The sequence below is a fragment of the Manis javanica genome, chromosome 17 (assembly GCF_040802235.1).
Source record: "Manis javanica isolate MJ-LG chromosome 17, MJ_LKY, whole genome shotgun sequence".
Lineage (NCBI taxonomy): Eukaryota > Metazoa > Chordata > Mammalia > Pholidota > Manidae > Manis > Manis javanica.
The window spans coordinates 18,909,838-18,934,018 of record NC_133172.1 but is presented as its reverse complement, the minus strand read 5'-3'; the positions used below and the strand labels follow the sequence as shown (position 1 = coordinate 18,934,018).

General features: G+C 47.2%; 1 protein-coding gene across 1 annotated transcript in view; it reads left to right on the top strand.

Annotated features, from left to right (window-relative positions):
* The first annotated feature begins 10,295 nt into the window (after nucleotides 1–10,295).
* Nucleotides 10,296–24,181, top strand: part of LOC140846980 (zinc finger protein 541-like) — a 41,666-nt gene continuing 27,780 nt past the window's right edge. The window contains 3 exon segments of the mRNA XM_073225597.1: nucleotides 10,296–10,605; nucleotides 11,606–11,758; nucleotides 23,621–24,024. Coding sequence (XP_073081698.1) covers nucleotides 23,718–24,024 — 307 coding nt within the window. The 5' untranslated portion in view covers nucleotides 10,296–10,605; nucleotides 11,606–11,758; nucleotides 23,621–23,717.

Sequence of the window (24,181 nt, the reverse complement as noted above, 5' to 3'; positions counted from 1 at the left end):
GCCCGGGCTGGGCCTGGTACCTCCCATTCACAGGCCGAGGGGGCGGATTTGGGGGCCGCCCCAAGTCTCGGAAGGTGACAGGGGTAAGGCTCACCTCCCTCCTTTTACCCCCACTCTCCCCCCGCATAACGGCCCCCTCCGGGACTGGCCAGCAAGCGGGGGAGGGGGCTCAACTCCTTTCAGTGCTGGGGAGTGGGGGACCAAGTCAGCTCCTTTCATTGTTTAGGGGCGGTGGGGAGGGGAAGACCCAGTGGCCTCCTTCCGCATCCATCCCTGCCCAGCCTGCCCAAGGCCCCGTTTCTCCCCTGCACCCCCTGGAAGGATTTGGGGAGTGGGGCGCAGGGGACGGGAGAGAAGGGGAGATGAAGGCTCGCCGCCTCCACCGGGAAATCACCATCCTCGGCCCCACTGCCCTCTTCTCCACCGAAAGGCGGGGAGCACGGCCAGGGGAGGGGTCCCCGATCGGGGTAAGGGGGAGTCTCTCGCCCCTCCCCCAGTGGAACGTTAGGTCTCGTTTTTCCGCCGCTAAATTGTATCCCCGGCAGCCGCGGGAGGGCCTGGGAGGCCCCGGGCGCCTGTTTTGCGCAGGGGAGTAGGGGTGGGGTGGATCGGCGGAGGATCGGGCGGCGGTGGTGGTGGGAGAGACGCGGGAGGTGGGGGACTGCCGGGGGGGGGCGTGGGGGCCGAGCGAAAAAGGAGGCAGCGGTCGCTGCGCCCCGATTGGGGGTCTGAGTGTGTGAGTGTTGTGGGGGGTTCGGCCCCGTCTCCGGCCCCCCACACACACCCTCGCTTTTGCGCCCTGTCACAGTCCCGACTCTCAGGTAGAGTTAAGAGATTTAAAGAGAAATTGCTACATTGTGAGAAACTCACCCTGATGTTCGAGCAGCCGTCGGCGTGGCGTCTCCGAGACGGCCCCGCGCGGGCTGCAGAGGGGGGACCCAGAAGGGGCCGACCGGCCGGGCCGCTCAGCGCACTGCCTGGTCGCATGGGGGCCGCCCGGCAGCCTCCGCCAGACCCCGCCGCCGCCCTGCGCCGCGGCCCGGCAGCCCCGAACCCGCGCCCTCCCCGGGGAGGACCCCACGGGTTTGGAAAAAAAAATTTTTTTAATTAAATGCAAAAGAAAAAAAACCCATAAAACTAGCAGGTTTTGAGTTCCGCGCGCCCCTCCGCCACCGCCGCCTCCTCCTCCTCCCTCCGCCCTCGCCGGGAGGACGGGCTTGGGGGAGGCCCCGCCCCGCGCGCCGCTCCTGCCCCAGTCCCGGGGCTTTGGGGGAGCGCCTTCCAGGCTCCGAGGCAGTCTGCTGGCTGCGTGGAGCGGTGCTGTGGCTTGCGAAGGAGGCCAAAGGGCTTCGCGTTCTCGGACCCAGGCGCCAGGCCCGGCAGGGGAGGGGGCGCCGTGCGCCCTGGGCGCGGCCCTGACGGAGGGGATGGTCGCAGGGCGGGAGGACGTCCCCAGGGCGAGCGCCGAAGGTTCGAAAAGGTAGACGGAGGCGAGGATGGAGAAGAGGGGAGTCTTTGCAGGTGGGACCGCGAAGGAGCCGGAGTACGAGCCAAGAGGGTGAAAGGCGTTGGGGGCCTTGGGGCCACCGGCCCGGACACCCAGCGTGGTTTGATCACTCACCCCAGCCTGTCTTTGCCAAGCAGCGATGGCCCCAGAGAGGGCGTCGGGGAGGGGGCCGTTCTGCCTCCCGACGCCTCTCGGGCCGCACTGTTGGGATTCCCAGAAGCCTTGATCCCAGTGTGAGAAGCACTGTCCCAGCCTATGGAGAAGATCAGGTGGTCCGCCTGCAGGCGAGGCAGCGGTGGGAGGCACAGAAGACGAAGGGTGCAGCTTCACCCAGCGATGTCCCAGGGAGAATGCTGTGAGCATGTGACTCCCAAGACAAGGTCAGCCACAGCAGGGATTCCCGACCCTGGCTGCACACCATGATCACTTTTAAACAAACTAGCACTGGGGTCACATACCTGCTCACTTATGCCGTAAATGTTTGGGCATGAGACCTGGCTGGCAGGCCCCAGGACAGCACCCTGGCCAGCACACAATTCCATCTGGGGTTGGTTGTGTGTGATCTGGTTACACCAAGAGAAGCTTTGCCAGGTGGTGAGTTTGACACCCTTAACAGATTCTCCTTCTTTGCAATTACATATAATGAGCCCCTGTGACAACTCTAATCGTTACCTGGTAAGGTGAGATATATGGAGGACAGTTAGGGAAATCTTAATTTGGGCTGTTTGATCAAATATTTGATAAAAATCACTGATGAGGATAGAAATTTAATACACAGAAATCTGTTACATTCCTATATACTAACACTGAACTAGCAGAAAGAAAAATTGGGAAAACAGTTGCATTCACAATTGCATCAAAAAGAATAAATACCTAGCAAGGAAGTGAAGGACCTAAACCCTGAAAACTACAAGACACTCTTAAGAGAAATTAAAGAGGACACTAATAAATGGAAATTCATTCCATGCTCTTGGCTAGGAAGAATTAATATTGCCAAAATGGCCATTCTGCCTAAAGCAATCTACAGATTTAATGCAATCCCTGTCAAAATACCAACAGCATTGTTAAACTAACTGGAACAAATAGTTCTAAAATTCATATGGAACCACAAAAGACCCAGAACGGCGAAAGGAAACCTGAGAAGGAATAAAGCAGGGGGGATCTCGCTTCCCAAGTTCAAGCTCTACTACAAAGCTGCAGTAATCAAGACAATTTGGTACTGGCACTAGAACAGATCCATAGACCAGTGGAGCAGAATAGGGAGTCCAGATATTAACCCAAGCATATATGGTCAAATAAAGGAACCACGGACATACAATGGGGAAATGACAGCCTCTTCAACAGCTGGTGTTGGCAAAAGTGGACAGCTATATGTAAGAGAATGAAAATGGATTACTGTCTAACTCCATACACAAAAGTAAACTTGAAATGGATCAAAGACCTGGATGTAAGTCATGAAACCATAAAACTCTAAGAAGAAAATATAGGCAAAACTATCTTGATTATAAACATGTGCAACTTATTCATGAACATATCTCTTTGGGGAAGGGAAACAAAAGCCAGAATGGACAAGTGGGACTATATCAATAAAAAGCTTCTGTACAGCAAAGGACACCATAATTAGGTAAAAAGGCATCCTACAGTATGGGAGAATATATTCATAAATGACATATCCAATAAGGGGTTAACATCCAAAATATACAAAGAGCTCACATACCTCAACAAAAAGCAAATAATCCAATTACAAAAATGAGCAGAGGAGCTGAACACAGTCCAAAGAATAAATTCAGATGACCAACAGGCACATGAAAAGATGCTCCACATCGCTAATTATCACAGAAATGCAAGTTAAAACCACAGTGAAATATCACCTCACACCAGATGGGATGGCCAACATCTGAAAGACAAACGATAACAAATGTTGGCGAAGATGTGAAGTAAGGGGAATCCTCCTACACTGCTGGTGGGAATGTAAACTAGTTCAGCCATGTTGGAAAGCAGTATGGAGGTTCCTCAAAAACTCAAAGTAGAAATATCATTTGAACCCAGGAATTCCACTGTTAGGAATTAACCCTAAGAATTTACGAGCCCAGTTTCAAAAAGAGATATGCACCCTTATGTTTATCGCAGCACTAATTACAATAGCCAAGAAATGGAAGGAACCTAAGCGTCCATTAGTAGCTGAATGGATAAAGAAGATGTGGAACATATACACAATGGAATATTATTCAGCCATAAGAATAAAACAAATCTTACCATTTGCAGCAACATGGATGGAGCTAGAGGGTTTTATGCTCAGTGAAACAAGCCAGGTGGAGAAAGACAAGTATCAAATGATTACACTCATCTGTGGAATATAAGAACAAAGGAAAAACTGAAGGAACAAAACAGGAGCAGACTCACAGAGCCCAAGAATGGACTAACAATTATCAAAGGGAAAGGGACTGGGGAGGATGGGTGGTAAGGGGAAAAAGGAGAAAAAGGGGCATTACGATAAGCACACATAATGTAGGGGGGGTCATGGGGAAGGCAGTACAGCACAGAGAAACCAAGTAGTAGTGACTCTAGCATCTTACTGTGCTGATGGAAAGTGACTGTAATGCGGTATGTGGCGGGGACTTGATAATGGGGGGTGTCTAGTAACATAATGTTGTTCAAGTAATTGTATATTCATTATACCAAAAACAGAAGTATCCTCTGACAGTCTGTCCTCTTTCCTTATTTTTTTAAAAAGTATAACCATATTGTGTTCATAAGGTATTGGTCTGTCCCCCACTAGAGTTATGCTGTGGAGTACCGGAGCCACTCGCTGTATGTGGCTATGATGTGGCTAGTCCGAATTGAGACGTCCTGTGAATGTAAATATACACCAGGTTTTAAAGAATCCAAAATAAGTAAATTATCTCATTAAAATTTTTGTATTGATTAAATGTTGAAATGACATTGCAGGTTGAATTGTTTATTAAAGTTGATTTCACCTTTTTCTGTAACCTTTGTTTTAAAAAATGGTTACTAGGAAATGTAAAATTGTGTGTGACACTTGGGGCTTGTATTTCTTTTGGACGGTGATGTTCTGGAATATAAGCCTAGGCAGGAACGTTTGTCTCTGAGGTACAGACACTGCTGTACCTCAGAAGAGAGCAGAAACTCAGTAAACAGTATTTGCTGAATTAAGGAACCCAAAAGTAGAATGCCGTCCTTCTTTTTGTTGTCTACCCCAGGGATCCATTTTTAGAAAATAACAAAACGTTGAGGTATAATTTCCATAAAAGTCACCCATTGTACGTGTATAATCCAACAATTTTTAGTGAATTCACTAGATTGTCCAACCGTCCCTTTTAGAATATTTGCATCACCCCAATAGGATCCCCTCATGCTCCTTTACAGTCCAACCCCATCCCATCCCAAGGCAACCACTGTACGTCATCTCCGTAGATTTCCTGTGTTGGATTTCTAAGGAATGGATCCCTGTGTCCTTCCAGGGAGCAAACTCCTTGACCAGACCCGGCCACTGCTCTTCCCGTTTCTGTCTGTCCCTCAACGCTGCTCAGCACAGGGCCAGACGCACACATGGCTCAGGGTTTGCTCAAGGGAAGGCGGGTGAGCTCGCGCCCCGCACCCTTAGGGGTTCTCCAGCCCCGCGCCTTCCCAAGGCCCCGAAGGGCAGGCCTGGGGGCTCGTGGTCCGCTGCCGCCTCCTGAAGAGCACGTGGGGCCGCCTCGCTGAGCCCCACAGCCCTGCGGGAGGGGCGCCTACTCGCCAAGCCCTCCTCGCGGGGACTGCAGCTGCCAGCGGCCCGCACGGGCGCGAGCTCCGCATCAGCGCGTTTCGGGGCGTCCCCCGGCGGCTCCTAACCCTGCTCTGCCTTCCCCCGGCCAACCGCCTCCCTTGCCGTCCGCCGCCGGGCGCCTAACCGCGCTGAGCCCCGCCCCGCCGGAGGCCCCGCCCGGGCCCCGCCCCTCGGCGTTGGATGAAAAGCCGCCGAGGACGCCCCGCCGGGCCGCACGCGCGGGGAGCCCGGGCGTCGCAAGGTGCGCGCGAGGATGCTCCGGGCCGGGCAAGGCGGCCGCGGCCGTTGCCGCACACGCGTGCCCGCGTCGCGGGTGAGCTCACAAGATGCCCCGGGGGCAGGCCCGGCTGCGCGAGCGTGCCCGGCCGGCGGGCAGCGCTGTGGAGACCGGGGGACGCTTGGAGACGCGCGAGTCCCGGCGCGCGACCCCCGGAAGCGGGTAAAACCCGGTTGCTGTCGCCACGGCCGCCTCTCTTCCTCTCTATCCACCTTCTCGCTCCTTAGTCATTTTCAGCCTCTTATCCCTTTCAAATCTAATTTGTTTGTACATTTCTTTTTGAGGGCGCCCATCAACCTTTCGAAGGGCAAAGGGGGCGCCGTGGGCGCCCCTCTCCCCGCGTCACGCACGCACTGTCTGCCTTCCCAACGGCTCCGGGCCTCGCTGCACCCCCGCAGCCGCTTCTCCCTTGGAGAAGACTCCGCGGCCGCTGGCCACTGCACCCCTTTTCTTACCTACGCCACCCGCCAAGCCCCAACTGCCCCCTCGCAGCTCTCCAGCTCGTACCTGGGGCCCTGCCCGACCTCCGCCCTTTCTGCATCTTGGCCTTGGATTCGCCGCCCCCCACTTCCAGGTTCGTTCTTCTAAAAATTCTCTTTCCTCCTGAAGAGTCCTCCTCATCTCAGGGACCCAGGTTTGTTTCTTTTTAGGATCTTCCAGCAAAAACAAAAATCTCCCTCTATCCCTTGAGTACAACCCTCCTCCTTTTTGGAACTTAGAGCAAAAAATGTCTTTCTTTCTTCACAGATTTGTTTTCCCCCATCCAGGATCGCTGTCCAGCAAAAATCCTTCCTTTCCACCCAGGATTTTTTGTTATATCTTTCGAACTCATTAACAAACCATTCATTCCCAGTTTCTCTCTGGTCTGATATTTGTTTTTCCAACCCTCTTCCCCAACTCTCCAACAAAAGCCTCTCTTGATCACCAGTTCTACCCCACTTAGGCTTGTACCAGCAAAATCCCCAGGTCCCTCCCCAGAAAGGGGGAATAGGAAAGGAGGAAAAAACAACTTTTTCTTAACAACAAAACCCTTTTTCCCACCTAGAACTCTCCCGTTTGCTATTGCTTCCTTTCTTCTAAGAGTTGCCATCTCCTCCAATTTCTCACCAGTGTCCTTGCTTCCTTGGGGACCCAAGTTCTGAATTGTCCCCTTCCTTTCCAGCACCTGCTCTTCAGGACAAAAGAAGTTGGACGAATCCTGAATTTACCACCCGGCGTTCCAGGAGGCAATACCCAGTGGTCTGACCGTTGCTGTCCCTGTGGGTCCTGACCTGGGCCCTCCTGTTCCCTGGAGGATCCCTCACTTGCTCTTGCGGTGAGTTTCCGCCCTTTGCACTTGTCTAAAGAAAGTTACCTCTTCAGTGGATTCCTTTCTTTCTGGGAAGTGTTTCTAATCCCTCCAAAAGTCTCTGTAGCAGTGGTGAGATCATTACAGAATTGCTGTTTCGGAAATCAGATAAGGAAAGGGGTTATTTATTGTGCATGTTGACCTCTCTGGAGTAATGCAGACATTTATAGATTGCCTTATGTTTCATTGATTATTGCAAAAATGCCTTTTACTTCTCTAGCCCAGGCTAGCAACTTAAGATACCTACAGGCCCTGAGTGTGATCAACCAGACTGCGCCCTAAGCGACGCCAGTCAATGCAAATCGCCGCATAGAAATGCCAGGACAGTGTGGCGAGAACTTAATTTTTTTAAAGTATCGTTGATATACAATATTATGTTGGTTTCAAATGTACGTCACAGTGATTCAGCAGTCCCTGAGACCACCTAACATTGTGACTGCAAATTACTGGGCCCCTTTATCCCCCTATTGCACCCCTGCCACCCCCCAACACCACCACCACACTGGCCCCATCCCTGCCTCCTTGGTAACCACTAGTCAGACCACAGTGTCCATGAGTGTCCTGCTGTTTTGTTCCTTCTGTTTTACTTTGCAGAACCTAATTTTTTTTTGGTGAAGAGACCAGAACACTGTCTCTGTGTGAAACCTTTTGCTCTTGAAAGATGCTGACAATAAATTTAATAAATATTTAAAGACAGTGTAGGTCCCTCACAAAACATGTCTGCTGCCTGCCAGTTTAGAATATTTGGTTTAGGGTTTCTTTCTGTGTTAGACACACTTACACAGATACATATCCGCCTGGGCACATGCATATGTGCAGGAGTTGTTCTCTTTAGGGCCGAAGTTCTCGAACTTCTTGAGCTTAGGACTTGTCTACACTTAAAAATTATGGAAGACCCCAAAGAGGCATTCGGCCTGTAAACTATATCTGCTGATATTTGCTGCACTACAAGTTTAAACTAATAAACTTTAACAATATTTATTAATTCTTTTTTTTTCTTTGGTATCATAATCTACAATTACATGAGGAACATTATGTTTACTAGACTCCCCTCTTCACCAAGTGCTACCCACGAACCCCATTACAGTCACTGTCCATCAGCGTAGTAAGGTCCTGTAGAGTCACTTCTTGTCTTCTCTGTGTTGCACAGCTCTGCCCTCACATTATACATGCTAATCTTAGTGGCCCCTTTCTTCCCTCCCCCTTGCCCCCTTATCGCTTCCTTCCCACCCATCCTCCCCAGTCCCTTTCCCTTTGGTAACTATTAGTCCATTCTTGGGTTCTGTGATTCTGCTACTGTTTTGTTCCTTCAGTGTTTGCTTTGTTCTTACACTCCACAGATGAGTGAAATCATTCGGTACTTGTCTTTCTCCACCTGGCTTATTTCACAGAGCGTAATACCCTCTAGCTCCATCAATGTTGTTGCAAATGGTAGGATTTGTTTTCTTCTTATGGCTGAATAATATTCCATTGTGTATATGTACCACATCTTCTTTATCCATTCATCTACTGATGGACACTTAAGTTGCTGCCATTTCTTGGCTATTGTAAATAGTGCTGCAATAAACGTAGGGGTGCGTATGTCTTTTTCAAACTGGGCTCCTGCATTCTTAGGGCAAATTCCTAGGAGTGGACAGGCCTATGTTTTTTAACAATGTTAGGAGTGGGGAAATCAGGAAAAACTTTCATAGGTTAAAAGCTGCAGGTCTATTTGCAACAGCATGGATGGAGCTAGAGGGTATTATGCTCAGTGAAATAAGCCAAGCAGAGAAAGACAAGTACCGAATGATTTCACTCATCTGTGGAGTATAAACAAATAAAAAAACTGAAGGAGCAGGACAGCATCAGACTCACAGGACCCAAGAGTGGACTAACAGTTACCAAAGGGAAAGGGACTGGGGAGGATGGGTGGGAAGGGGAAAAAGGAGAAAAAGGGGCATTACAATTAGCACACGTAATGTAGGGGGGGGGGTCATGGGGAAGGCAGTACAGCACAGAGAAACCAAGTAGTAGTGACTCTAGCATCTTACTGTGCTGATGGAAAGTGACTGTAATGCGGTATGTGGCGGGGACTTGATAATGGGGGGTGTCTAGTAACATAATGTTGTTCAAGTAATTGTATATTCATTATACCAAAAACAGAAGTATCCTCTGACAGTCTGTCCTCTTTCCTTATTTTTTTAAAAAGTATAACCATATTGTGTTCATAAGGTATTGGTCTGTCCCCCACTAGAGTTATGCTGTGGAGTACCGGAGCCACTCGCTGTATGTGGCTATGATGTGGCTAGTCCGAATTGAGACGTCCTGTGAATGTAAATATACACCAGGTTTTAAAGAATCCAAAATAAGTAAATTATCTCATTAAAATTTTTGTATTGATTAAATGTTGAAATGACATTGCAGGTTGAATTGTTTATTAAAGTTGATTTCACCTTTTTCTGTAACCTTTGTTTTAAAAAATGGTTACTAGGAAATGTAAAATTGTGTGTGACACTTGGGGCTTGTATTTCTTTTGGACGGTGATGTTCTGGAATATAAGCCTAGGCAGGAACGTTTGTCTCTGAGGTACAGACACTGCTGTACCTCAGCAGAGAGCAGAAACTCAGTAAACAGTATTTGCTGAATTAAGGAACCCAAAAGTAGAATGCCGTCCTTCTTTTTGTTGTCTACCCCAGGGATCCATTTTTAGAAAATAACAAAACGTTGAGGTATAATTTCCATAAAAGTCACCCATTGTACGTGTATAATCCAACAATTTTTAGTGAATTCACTAGATTGTCCAACCGTCCCTTTTAGAATATTTGCATCACCCCAATAGGATCCCCTCATGCTCCTTTACAGTCCAACCCCATCCCATCCCAAGGCAACCACTGTACGTCATCTCCGTAGATTTCCTGTGTTGGATTTCTAAGGAATGGATCCCTGTGTCCTTCCAGGGAGCAAACTCCTTGACCAGACCCGGCCACTGCTCTTCCCGTTTCTGTCTGTCCCTCAACGCTGCTCAGCACAGGGCCAGACGCACACATGGCTCAGGGTTTGCTCAAGGGAAGGCGGGTGAGCTCGCGCCCCGCACCCTTAGGGGTTCTCCAGCCCCGCGCCTTCCCAAGGCCCCGAAGGGCAGGCCTGGGGGCTCGTGGTCCGCTGCCGCCTCCTGAAGAGCACGTGGGGCCGCCTCGCTGAGCCCCACAGCCCTGCGGGAGGGGCGCCTACTCGCCAAGCCCTCCTCGCGGGGACTGCAGCTGCCAGCGGCCCGCACGGGCGCGAGCTCCGCATCAGCGCGTTTCGGGGCGTCCCCCGGCGGCTCCTAACCCTGCTCTGCCTTCCCCCGGCCAACCGCCTCCCTTGCCGTCCGCCGCCGGGCGCCTAACCGCGCTGAGCCCCGCCCCGCCGGAGGCCCCGCCCGGGCCCCGCCCCTCGGCGTTGGATGAAAAGCCGCCGAGGACGCCCCGCCGGGCCGCACGCGCGGGGAGCCCGGGCGTCGCAAGGTGCGCGCGAGGATGCTCCGGGCCGGGCAAGGCGGCCGCGGCCGTTGCCGCACACGCGTGCCCGCGTCGCGGGTGAGCTCACAAGATGCCCCGGGGGCAGGCCCGGCTGCGCGAGCGTGCCCGGCCGGCGGGCAGCGCTGTGGAGACCGGGGGACGCTTGGAGACGCGCGAGTCCCGGCGCGCGACCCCCGGAAGCGGGTAAAACCCGGTTGCTGTCGCCACGGCCGCCTCTCTTCCTCTCTATCCACCTTCTCGCTCCTTAGTCATTTTCAGCCTCTTATCCCTTTCAAATCTAATTTGTTTGTACATTTCTTTTTGAGGGCGCCCATCAACCTTTCGAAGGGCAAAGGGGGCGCCGTGGGCGCCCCTCTCCCCGCGTCACGCACGCACTGTCTGCCTTCCCAACGGCTCCGGGCCTCGCTGCACCCCCGCAGCCGCTTCTCCCTTGGAGAAGACTCCGCGGCCGCTGGCCACTGCACCCCTTTTCTTACCTACGCCACCCGCCAAGCCCCAACTGCCCCCTCGCAGCTCTCCAGCTCGTACCTGGGGCCCTGCCCGACCTCCGCCCTTTCTGCATCTTGGCCTTGGATTCGCCGCCCCCCACTTCCAGGTTCGTTCTTCTAAAAATTCTCTTTCCTCCTGAAGAGTCCTCCTCATCTCAGGGACCCAGGTTTGTTTCTTTTTAGGATCTTCCAGCAAAAACAAAAATCTCCCTCTATCCCTTGAGTACAACCCTCCTCCTTTTTGGAACTTAGAGCAAAAAATGTCTTTCTTTCTTCACAGATTTGTTTTCCCCCATCCAGGATCGCTGTCCAGCAAAAATCCTTCCTTTCCACCCAGGATTTTTTGTTATATCTTTCGAACTCATTAACAAACCATTCATTCCCAGTTTCTCTCTGGTCTGATATTTGTTTTTCCAACCCTCTTCCCCAACTCTCCAACAAAAGCCTCTCTTGATCACCAGTTCTACCCCACTTAGGCTTGTACCAGCAAAATCCCCAGGTCCCTCCCCAGAAAGGGGGAATAGGAAAGGAGGAAAAAACAACTTTTTCTTAACAACAAAACCCTTTTTCCCACCTAGAACTCTCCCGTTTGCTATTGCTTCCTTTCTTCTAAGAGTTGCCATCTCCTCCAATTTCTCACCAGTGTCCTTGCTTCCTTGGGGACCCAAGTTCTGAATTGTCCCCTTCCTTTCCAGCACCTGCTCTTCAGGACAAAAGAAGTTGGACGAATCCTGAATTTACCACCCGGCGTTCCAGGAGGCAATACCCAGTGGTCTGACCGTTGCTGTCCCTGTGGGTCCTGACCCGGGCCCTCCTGTTCCCTGGAGGATCCCTCACTTGCTCTTCTGGTGAGTTTCCGCCCTTCCTCGGTGGATTCCTTTCTTTCTGGGAAGTGTTTCTAATCCCTCCAAAAGTCTCTGTAGCAGTGGTGAGATCATTACAAAATTGCTGTTTGGGAAATCAGGTAAGGAAAAGGGTTATTTATTCTGCATGTTGACCTCCTTGGAGGAATGCAGACATGTATAGATTGGCTTATGTTTCATTGTTTGTTGCAAAAATGCCTTTTTCCTTCCCTAGCCCAGGCTAGCAACTTAAGATACCTACAGGCCCTGAGTGTGATCAACCAGACTGCGCCCTAAGCGACGCCAGTCAATGCAAATCGCCACATAGAAATTCCAGGACAGTGTTGGGAGAACTTAATTTTTTCAAAGTATCGTTGATATACAATCTTTTGTTGGTTTCAGATGTGCGTCACAGTGATTCAGCAGTCCCTGAGCCCACCTAACGTTGTGACTGCAAATTATTGGCCTCTTTATCCCCCTATCGCAACCCCGCCACCCCTGAACATCACCACCACACTGGCCCCATCCCCTCCTCCTTCGTAGCCACTAGTCACCCGTCAGCGTCCATGAGTGTCTTGCTGTTTTGTTCCTTCTGTTTTACTTTGCAGAACCTAATTTTTTTTTTCAGTGAAGAGACTAGAACACTGTCTCTGTGTGAAACTTTTTGCTTTTTAAAAATGCTAACAATGAATTTAATAAATATTTAAAGACAGTGTAGGTCCCTCACAAAACATGTCTGCTGGCCGCCAGTTTCGAATTTTTGGTTTACGGTTTCTTTCTGTGTCAGACACACTTACACAGATACATATCCCCCTGTGCACATGCGTATGTGCAGGACTTGTTCTCTTTAGGGCTGAAGTTCTCACACTTCTTGAGCTTAGGACTTCTCTACACTTAAAAATTATGGAAGATCCCAAAGAGGCATTCTGCCTGTGAACTATATCTGGTGATATTTGCTGCATTACAGGTTTAAACTAATAAACTTTAACAATATTTATTAATTCTTTTTTTTGTATAATAATCTACAATTATGTGAGGAACATTATATTTACTAGTCTCCCCCCTTCACCAAGTCCCCCCACAAATGCCATTACAGTCACTGTCCATCAGCATAGTAAGATGCTGTAGAGTCACTACTTATCTTCTCTGTGTTGCACAGCCCTCCCCCCACATTATACAAAGTAATCTTAGTGGCTCCTTTCTTCCCTCCCCCTCGACTCATTATCCCTCACTTCCCACCCATCCTCCCCAGTACCTTTCCCTTTGGTAATTTCCCAATTATCTTCTTGGGTTCTGTGATTTTGCTGCTGTTTTGTTCCCTCAGTTTTTGCTTTGTTCTTATACTCCACATATGAGTGAAATCATTTGGTACTTGTCTTTCTCAGCCTGGCTTATTTCACTGAGCATAATACCCTCTAGCTCCTTCCATGTTGTTGCAAATGGTAGGATTTGTTTTCTTCTTATGGCTGAATAATATTCCATTGTGTATGTGTACCACATGTTCTTCATCCATTCATCTATTGATGGGCGCACTTAGGTTGCTTCCATTTCTTGGCTATTGTAAACAGTGCTGCAATAAACATATGGGTGCATACGTTTTTTTCATACTGGGCTCCTGCATCCGTAGGGCAATTTGCTAGGAGTGGACAGGCCCATGTTTTGTTTTGTTTTTTAACATTTAAAAATATGCCTTTATTTGAAAAGAGAAAAGACACTAAAATCCAACAGCAAATGAATGTTACAATCCTTGAACAATTTTTTTCTTCTTTCTGAGTCTTGGTCTTCTAAACCTTAAAACAGGAAGATCAGAAACTAATGCTCTTTCAAAGATCTCTCCCAGTTCTGAAGTCTCTAAATTTATGATTCTACAGACTGTTTCTTAATGCATCATTTTCAGAGATAAGGAGATGGACTTGAGAACAAATCTTTTGCATAGGTGACTAGACTAGTCCTAAATACCTACTAGACATAGGAATCCCCTTGAGGACCCAAGCATGGATGTTTTAAATGCTCTCCAGGGAACTTTCACGTGCAGACTAAGGGTTAAAAACAAACACAGCCAGGACCCAGTTAGGCAGGGGTGGTGAGCAAAGCAGACAGGGCACGAAGTCCTGGGGAACAGTGGCCCAGCTACTTCAAGAGGAGTAAGCCAGATCCTCTTTTATCAAAAACTGCCAGAAATCACTCTAAGTGCAATTCCAGTATTTAAATTGTGACACCTAATTCCAAACAATTTTAAAAGAAAGTGTTGGCAACACAAAACAGACCCTAAACAAAACCAGGTCAATCAGTCACACACAACTTCTCCCCAGTCCTCTGCCCTGTGTCTCCCATGCAGGCCCCAAGCTCCCTCCCCACCCCACCCCGGCATCGCCTACCCCTCTCTTTTCCCTTGTTGTTCTCTCTTTCCTGATGACCGCCGCCATCACTTCTGAGATCCACCATGAAATCTTCATGCGGCCGTGACTGTATCACTGGACAGGCTTCTGTGCCTGGGAAAATTCAGGTTATAAATCGTGGCTGAGGCTGAGGCTCCATGGTGCCAACAAGTGGTTGGTGGAGGTGAGCTGGTGAAAGGCCAGGCGTGCTCACAATTTCGCATTCCAGAGACTCCAACAAACAGCATGGAGGTCTTATTTAATTTCCAACGATGTTTTCCTGCTTTTCACTAACCATTGCACAGAGAACGTTCCTTGGGGTTGGTTTCTAAGCTCCCGCCCATGTTCAGACTCTGCCCCAGGCAACTAAATCTGATTAGTCCAGCTTTTAAGAGACTCCAGGTTAGTCCCCCGAATCCAGTGTTGAGATTCACTTATGATTCTCAACCTACAGACTAGCCGTGTGCTTAACTCCGGATGATTATCATCTTGAGGGAAGTTCTTTTAACTTGCTCAAGGATTTTCTCAGCTCTGTTCTCATTGTGTCTTTGCCACTCTGTGAGCTAGGCTGCTTGGACCTTAGAGGGGGAAATGGCATGTGGGGAGGCTTTCGCAAACACACAGCATTTCAGAAGGCACTCCAACTGGGAATCAACACTGGTAGAAAGGTGGCAGGGGGCGTGCGAACTGCCGCGTCTAGGCCAGGGGACAGGGACCCGGAGAGAAGACGGGCTACGGGCTGGAGGGCATTCGCCAGGACCTGGCAGCTCGCGCGGCGACGTGCCCCCCCTTCCGGGCCTCCCGCAGCCGCCGGGTCCTTTGTGGAGGGTTCCGGTCGCCGCGGCCGGCCGGAGAGGGGCGCCCGGGGCGGGTCCGAGGAGGCCTCGGCTGCACCAGCTCCCGGCGCTGCCGCCCCCGCTCAGAGTCGTCCGCCCGCGCGCCGGGGGCCGCGGATGCGGGTCGCTCCGCGGCGGGCGCGTCGCCCCGGCGCACCCATGGCTTGTCCTGGGGAGGCCAGGCCCGCTGCCCCGCGCCCGCCCGGAACCGCAGCCGCGCGCCCAGGCCCATGTATTTTAACAATGTTAGAAGTGGGGAAATCAGGAAAAACTTTCATACGCTAAAAGGTGCAGGTCTGTCCTTTCATGCAGCTCCCCACAGCCTGCTGTTACTCAAACATGATCACTTCCTCCCTGCATCAGCGATGCAGAGGGAAAAAATAGGGTGACACTTGGGTTAAAAAAGGCTGATGGTCCAACAGGTTCGGGCTTTTCAGAGAGGAAGAGAGGTGTAACATTGGAATCCTGTCACTCTTCAGTGAAATGGCTGCTGAGAGCCTTCTTTGATCAGAGTTCTGTCCCAGCCAAGATTTTATGAGAAATATATACACATAAAGCAGAGTCACAGCCACCTAGAGCTTATAGTCTGGAGAAAATTGAAGAACCCGAAAGATAAATTCTGAGTCCATTTGGGATTAGTGTTAAATGCATTATGAGACAAGTGTTTATTGGAGTTCAGAGGAAGAAGAAATAACCTTGGACTGTGTTATGTTAACAGTATTCTCTAGGTCGAGGGGGCATTTAGGCCTGATTTTGAAGGGTTCATTTGGCAAAACTGACTAAAGAGATGTTGTTTAAAGGAAACCACACAAATCAGTGTTTTGAATTCAGATGCTTCTAGAGGCCTGGCAGGGCATATAAATGAGAGGGTGAGTGGGTGTGAGAGAACAGGGAGTGGTGAAGACTGTGGCAAACTGATGGGGGCATGCTCTGTCTAAAGTAGCTACAGCTTCTTAGCTCCAGCCAGTTGTTACTTTACAGGAATGTGGACTCAGTGTTGACAGATGCTCAGATTTTTTCCCCCAGAATTTTAAATACAAGTTGGGAGCCTTACTTAACATAGAATCTCTTAATCTGTAGTGTCCAATTTGGTAGGCACTAGCCACTTGTAGCTATATAAATTTAAACTGAATTAAAATAAAATAAATAGTCACTCAGTTGCACCAGCTGCATTTCTAGGTATTCCTTAGCTCTGTGGCTCATGGCTATCATTAGTGCGGATTTAGAACATTTCTGTAAGTACAGAAAGTTCTTCTGGAGAGTAATACGCTATCCAAAAGAACTCAAGACAGACAGATTTTTCAATTTGATAACTAGTAGAAAATATTTAAATTTACTGCAGGCTAAACAAAACATCTTTGTAAACCAGGTAAACATTCAGATTTTCCCCTCCCTCCAAACAATGCCACAGTAAACATTATTTATCTAGTGTGGACTTACTGCTGCAGTCTAGAACCATATGGGAGGTTACCCCCCACCACCACCACCAAAAGGTAGCATTTCACAGACTTCTTTCTCTTCCTACCCCACCAGTCATGGAGTGATGACCCTGTTTTAAAAGAAAAAAATTGAAATTGCATTGGGTCCCCAGTGTTGACTTAAATTTTTTTTAAACAAGGCAAAAATGTTGATGAAAGAAGGCTTATATTCTTACAGCTTACAGTTCTTGTGTTATACAGTTCTCTCTACTATAAAGTCAGCATGCAGTTAAACACAAGCCAAGCAACCGAGCCAATGTAATTCAAAATACAAACATGCTATTTTGCTGAAATTTAGCTGCTTCCTTGAAACAACTACTTTCCCGACTGCCACACTGAGGCCTTCTGCATTTAGCAGACCCTGTGATGTCTCAATTCTTCCATCTTTTCTCAGTTTGAACTACAGTAAAACCTCCATTTGTACCAGGATGCCTGTTGGCTTTTAATTGAGCCAAAGGCATTACAATGAGCTAAATCCACCTCTAGCTTCTCATTAGCCTGTGGCAGTAAAAATAGTCCTTGTTGGCCTTAGTGCCATTGTAAACATACCCTAGGCATTGAAACCAAATGGTAGCACTTGGTTATAGAGTGTTAATCCAGTCATCTAGATACACTGATTTTTTTCTTTTAGGTAATTCTTAAAATGGAAACACATATAAAATTCTTGGAAAGAGTATCTGGACCCTTGAGGATACCTACAAGGATCCAGGGCACCACAGACCCTGCCCCATAGGGACATGGAAGGTGCTGACACTTGATGAATTGAATTTGTGTGATGACAGAACCCAAGTAAATTCAATATCGGCTTAGGGGTGCTTGCTTTACTATGTGGAAAAGCACGGCCTTTGGACTTTGGGCTTGCTTGCCTGAGGTTGTAACCAGACTGATGTGTTCTATGGACTTTGGGAGTATGCTGGAAAGCAGGTGATTCAAGCGTTGGGGGATTCCAGAGACAGTCTGTCTCCCGCCCTGGCCCCACCCAGAACCTCTTGTGTTTTCTAGTTTAACGGGTACACAATGTGGTCTGCCGTTTATTTGATAAGGAATCAGTGTTGTGTGGTGGATAAGCACACAGCTCTAAAGTCAAATTATCTGGGTTTAAGATCTGGCTCAAGTACTTGTTAAGTGCATGACTTTGGACAGATTACTTGTCCTCTTAGAGTCCCTTTCCTTCTCTGTAAAATGGAAGTAATAATAGAACCAGCCTCTGGGTAGTGAGGAGTGAGTGAATGAATGCATGTAAAGCACTTGGTATAATCCATGAGGAGAAAATGCTTAATATCTTATTTTACAAAATACTACTTTATATTTTATCAGCTTGTTTTATTACTGGGAGATGAATAAAGCTGGGTTCTTTGCTCCTCAGAGGACTGAAAACAGCTTCCAGCAGCACTATTGGAAACTTGAGAATTGTCAGGGAAAATCATTTTGCCTTTGAATATAAACTAATACAGTTCACACACACCCTTTTCTCTGCAGTTTAGAAACCTAGGAAGTTCTGAGAATGCCAGGGTGTCCCAGTCTCCTTTGGTGGCCAAACCTGAATCACATGTTGCTCTTTACAGTCTATTTATTCCGCTTTACTCTGAGTCATCCTAGGTGTTGATGCAGAATGAATGATTTGGTCACCAGGTGCTGTCCTGGACCCCCTGGGGATTATTTAAAACACGGTGTATGCATTATGCACCTTTCTAAATCCTCCATGTTGTGAATTCTGGAACTCAGTCAGGTCCCAGAGCTGTGGTCCAGGTCTGTGGACCTGTATTCAACTTTGAATTTGAGCTCCCTCGGTGGGCTACACGCGCAGACACACAGGGAGATGCACAATGTGAAACGCAGGTGTTGAGGGCACAGCTGTCCCGTTATATCTCAACACAAAAAGTTTTTAAACAGTACACGCTGATATGGCCTGGAGTCCAGGCCCAACTCCTGGTATCCTAGCATCCACCAGATTTGTTATCAGTGTCAGTACATGTTTATTAAGTGTTTAGGTGTGGATAGAAGTATTCATAAAAGCCAAAATGGAAACAATCCAGATGCCCATCAATAGACTACTAGAGGCAGAAAATGTGGTCTATACAGACAATGCAATGTTTCCTGGTCATAAAAAGGATGAAGTAATGGTAGGTAAATGCTGTGAAATGTGGATTAACCCGGAAAAATGCCATGCTTACTGGTAAAAGAAGCCAGACATAAAAGGCCACATCTGTTTGATTCCTTTTGTATGAAATGGATGACCCTGTGAATGGAACATCTTTGTTTGCATGCGTCGTAACCTTTTGTTGAGAAACTGGCCATGTTGAGCATTCCAACGTGGGGACTCTGGGAGTCGGATTTTCCCTCTACCCCAGGGCTGCCTGCTGCTCTTCCTCGTGGTTGTAACTGTGTTTAGGGACTTTTCTAGACTATTTCTTTAGACTGTTCTTTGTCACATGCTGTCAGTGAAGCCTCTTTCCATTATATAAAAAAATTTTTTTTATTAAGTTATTATTGATATATATTCTTATGAGGGTTTCAAGTGAAAAAAGTGTGGTTACTACATTCACCCATATTATCAAGACCCCCCCCCACTCCATTGCAGTCACTGTCCATCAGTGTAATAAGATGCCACAGAGTCACTGTTTGCCTTCTCTGTGCTACACCGGTTTCCCCGTGATCCCCCACACCATGTGTACTAAACATAATACCCCTCAATCCCCTTCTCCCTCCCTCCCCACCTGCCCTCCCCACCCCTCCCCTCTGGTAACATCTAGTCCCTTCTTGGAGTCTGTGATTCTGCTGCTATTTTGTTCCTTCAGTTTGGCTTCGTTGTTATACTTCACAAGTGAGGGAAATCATTTGGCATTTGTCTTTCTCCACCTGGCTTATTTCACTGAGCATAATACCCTCTAGCTCCATCCATGTTGTTATAAATGATAGGATATGTTTTCTTCTTATGGCTGAATAATATTCCATTGTGTATGTGTACCACATCTTCTTTATCCATTCATCTACTGATGGACACTTAGGTTGCTTCCATATCTTGGCTATTGTAAAAAGTGCTGCAATAAACACAGGGGTGCATATCTGTTTTTGAGTCTGAGAAATTGTATTCTTTGGGCGAATTCAAGGAGTGGGATTCCCAGGTCAAATGGTGTTTCTATTTTTAGTTTTTTGAAGAACCTCCATATTGCTTCCACTATGGTTGAGCTAGTTTACATTTCCACCAGCAGTGTAGGAGGGTTCCCTTTCTCTGCATCCTCGCCCGCATTTGTTGTTCCTAGTCTTTTCTATGTTGGCCATCCTAACTAGTGTGAGGTGATATGTCACTGTGGTTTTACTTTGCATTTCCCTGATAACTAGCAATGTGGAACATCTTTTCATGTGTCTGTTGGCCATCTGAATTCCTTCTTTGGAGAAGTGTCTGTTCATATCCTCTGCCTATTTTTTAATGCAGTTATTTGCTTTTTGGGTGTTGAAGTGTGTGAATTCTTTATATATTTTGGATGTTAATCCCTTGTCAGATATGTCATTTACAGATAAATTCTCCCATACTGTAGGATGCCTTTTTGTTCTGCTGATGTTGTCCTTTGCCGTACAGAAACTTTTTAGCATGATGTAGTCCCATGCATTCGTTTTTTTATTTTGTTTCCTTTGCCTGAGGAGATGCGTTCAGTAAAAAGTTGCTCATGTTTATATTCAAGAGATTTTTGCCTATGTTTCCTTCTAAGAGTTTTTTGGTTTCATGACTTACATTCAGGTCTTTGATCCATTTTGAGTTTCCTTTTGCATATGGGGTTAGACAATAATAAGTTTCATTCTCTTGCATGTAGCTGTCCCGTTTTGCCGACACCAATTGTTGAAGAGGCTGTCATTTCCCCATTGTATATCCATGGCTCCTTTATCATATATTAATTGTCCATATATGCTTGAGTTTATATCAGGGCTCTGTAGTCTGTTCCACAGGTCTATGGGTCTGTTCTTGTGCCTGTACTAAATTCTCTTGATTACTGTGGCTTGTAGTAGAGCTTGAAGTCGGGGACTGTAATCCCTCTGACTTCATTCTTCCTTCTCAGGACTGCTTTGGCTATTCGGGGTCTTTTGTGGTTCCATATGAACTTTAGAACTACTTGCCCTAGTTGCTTTAATGTTTTCAACAAATGCCATCCCCGTGGCTACTCTACTTGCTGCCTGAGTTCTAGGTTAGGCAAAGTCAAAGCAAGACCTTTGTGTTAGCTTTTCAAGAGCCATCCAGGTCAAGAGAGACATCAGTTCTTTGATTCTTTGAGAACAAGATTGTCTCTGCTCCCTCCCACACCAGGAGGCCCCAGGTGGAACTGGGTGCTGTCTTCAAACTTTTGTGGAACTGGGGAGTGGGATGGCGCCAGGGGAAGTTACAGTGTCACAGGCTTCTCCTACCATTCACCATTTTCTTGATAGGAGTTCACTTGGTTACTATAAACCTCTGATTTTTTTCCAGAGTTCTGATAAAGTTTTTCTCAGTGGGGGCACAGGTAGGAAGTTTTTAAATTACGAATTCAATCTTTTTACTTGATACAAGTCTACTCAGGTAGTCTGTGTCCCCTTGAGTCAGTTTGGGTAATTTGTATCTTTCTAGGAATTTCTCCATTTCAATCCAAGTTTCCTAATTTGTTGGCATGTAATTGTTTGTAGTATTCCTTTATAATCCTTTTTGTTTTTGTAGGGTCATTAGTGATGTCCCCTCTTTAATTTCTGATTTTAGAAATTTGAGTCTTTTTTTCCCCTCTTTTTCTTTTCTTGAGATAAATCCTACTAGTTTAGATGCTACATAGTTTATTCCTTTCCTTTTGGTAGTTACACTTAAGATTCCTTTAGAGTTTATACTTAAAATATAAAATCAATCATTGTCACTTTCTTTTTCCCAAATGATTCAGAAACCTGTGAACTCTTGAGCCTTGACTGAGAAAAGTCTGCATTGCTCCTTAAATACAGATGTTGCTGTGTGCTGAGTTCTGGGCTGGCTCCCACCTTTCCTTTGTCTGCTGATGGTATTATTCCACACCTTCCAGCGTTATTTCTGTTGAGAAGTTTGTCACCAGGCTAGTCATCTTCCCTTTGTAAATCATCTGCTGCTTCTTTTTGGTAGCTTTTAGGGTGTCCTCTTTGTCTTTAGTGTTTGGCAGTTCTGCTGCATGTCAGGGAGTGAATTCATTTTTATTTATTCTGCTCTGGCCTTGAAATGATTGGTTGTTATTAACCCCATGTCTTCAAGAATCAGATCTTTAAGCCTGGCGTCATGTGCTTCTGCTGTCCTGGGAGCTCCTCCATGATCTCCTTAGTATTCTGTCCTCCTGTAGTGTCTTCTCTTTCCTCATTTCCCTATTAGACACAGGCCTGAGACTTTTGCATCTGCTTCTCATATTTCCTCAATTTCTCATTCATATTTTCCATGTCTTTATTTTTGGGGGGAGTTCCTCAGATTGCTCTGCTGATTAATTATTCCTCTTTAGCACTGTTTAATCTGCTCTTTAACCTGCCAGTGGTTTTATTTAAATACCTTTCATTTCTAGGAATTCCAATTGCTTCTTTGAAAAGATATTTGTTCTTGTCTCATAGTGACTTTTTCTTTTCTTATGCTGGGTTTTCTTTTTATTTTTTGTTATCATTAATCTACAATTACATAAACAACATTATGTTTACTAGGGTTACCCCTTCACCAAGTCTCCCCCACAAACCCCATTACAGTCACTGTCGATCAGCATAGTAAGATGTTGTAGAATCACTACTTGTCTTCTCTGTATTGCATAGCCCTCCCCATTCCTCCCCCCCACACTATACATGCTAATCGTAATGCCCCCTTTCTTTTTCCCCTCCTTTATCCCTCCCTTCTCTCCCATTCTCCCCAGTCCCTTTCCCTTTGGTAACTGTTAGTCCATTCTTGGGTTCTGTGATTCTGCTGCTGTTTTGTTCCTTCCGTTTTCCTTTGTTCTTATACTCCACATATGAGTGAAATCACTTGGTACTTGTCTTTCTCTGCCTGGCTTATTTCACTGAGCATAATACCCTCTAGCTCCATCCATGTTGTTGCAAGTGGTGGGATTTGCTTTCTTCTTATGGCTGAATAATATTCCATTGTGTATGTGTACCACATCTTTATCCATTCATCTACTGATGGACACTTAGGTTGCTTCCATTTCTTGGCTATTGTAAATAGTGCTGTGATAAACATAGGGGTGCATCTGTCTTTTTCAAACTGGGCTTTGTGCTGGGTTTTCTCATCTTTCATTGTCCTGTTTTTATTTTTATTTATTTATTTTAGTTCTTGGAGTGCTTCTCTAGGCTGTGTGCAGAATTTCTCTTTCATTTCTTTAGCTGTCCTGTGGATGTCATGGCTCTTCTGGGGTCCAGGTCTTCATTTCCTGTGAGCTCAATGTCCTGTTCCTTTTTCCTCATCTCTGTTTTGACCCCAGGTGCCGGCCTCCAAGTAGTGTTCTGTAATAGAAATTTAATATAAGGCATATATAATTTATAATTTTCTAGGAGCCACATTGAAAAGTAGAGGCAGACAAAATTAATTTTAATAACATTTAACCCACTATATCTAAAGTACCACTACAACATGTAATAATGTAAAACATTACAAATACATTCTTTGTTTTGATTTGCATTAAATCTAAATCAACTGTGTATTTTATACTCACAGTGTGCCTCAACTTGGGCCTTCCACAGTTCAAGCGCTTCAGAGCCACATATGCCTTGTGGCTGCCATATTGGGCGACAGCTGCGAGTCCTGTATCTGAGTCTGATTTTCCCCTAAGGCAGACCCGAGCTTGTACCTCCAAGTCGTCTTTGAGTTTTTGCATTTTTCCTGGCAACTTGGGGTTTTACCTGTCTCTTGAGCTTGGCTGTGTATTAAAAATTATCTTTTGTCATATTTGTATGTGTTCATTGCTGGAGAAGAAGGTCGGTTCAGTCCATTAAGTTGCTGGAAATCTTTTAATTCATTCCCAACAACCACTTTATGATGGAGGTACTCTTAGGCCCAACTTACAGATGAGGAAATAGGCTTGTGGAGCTTAAGTGAATTCCCTGTGTTCACATGGCTGTTAAATGGCAGAGAACAGACCCAGATACAGGTCTGTTTGAAGTCCAAGTCCATGCTCTGTATGCTCCATGGCCATCTCATAATTTTGATTCCTCCTTGTTTGTTTTCAGGACTTAGAAACCACCGAGGGATCTCTCCTCCCCGATTCCTTACAAGCCTCGCTCGTCTGGAGAGTAGCTCTTGGCCAAGATTTGGCAGCAGAGAGCCATGGACCAGAACAGCACAGAGGAGGAGGGTGCCCTTCCATCCGAGATACACCTCCCTTCATTTTCTGAGAGTCAAGGACTCAACTGCAGCAATGCCCTCAACCAGGATCTGGGTCCCAGCTCCCAAGACCTGTTCTCTGCTGGCCTGAGTGGTTTGGACATGGACCCCAGCCTCCCAGCACCCAATGTGCCCAGCAAGGTGCTGGAGGACAACTTAGATGCTTTCTCCCTGTACTCTGGGGAGGACCGTGACTCCGTGAAGCTGCTGGAGAAGTATGCAGACCCAGAATCTCAGGCTTCTTTACAGGGTGAGGCTGTCCACCTGGGTGCCAGGGCCTGGTGGGCTGTGTGAAATTTCCTGGGCTAGCTACATGTTGATTCTGTGTGGAGTGGTTAAGGAAACTTTCCTTTTCTGTGGGTGAATGGGGAAGGACAGTCAACTTTTGGTTTTCTGCTTGGGCATTG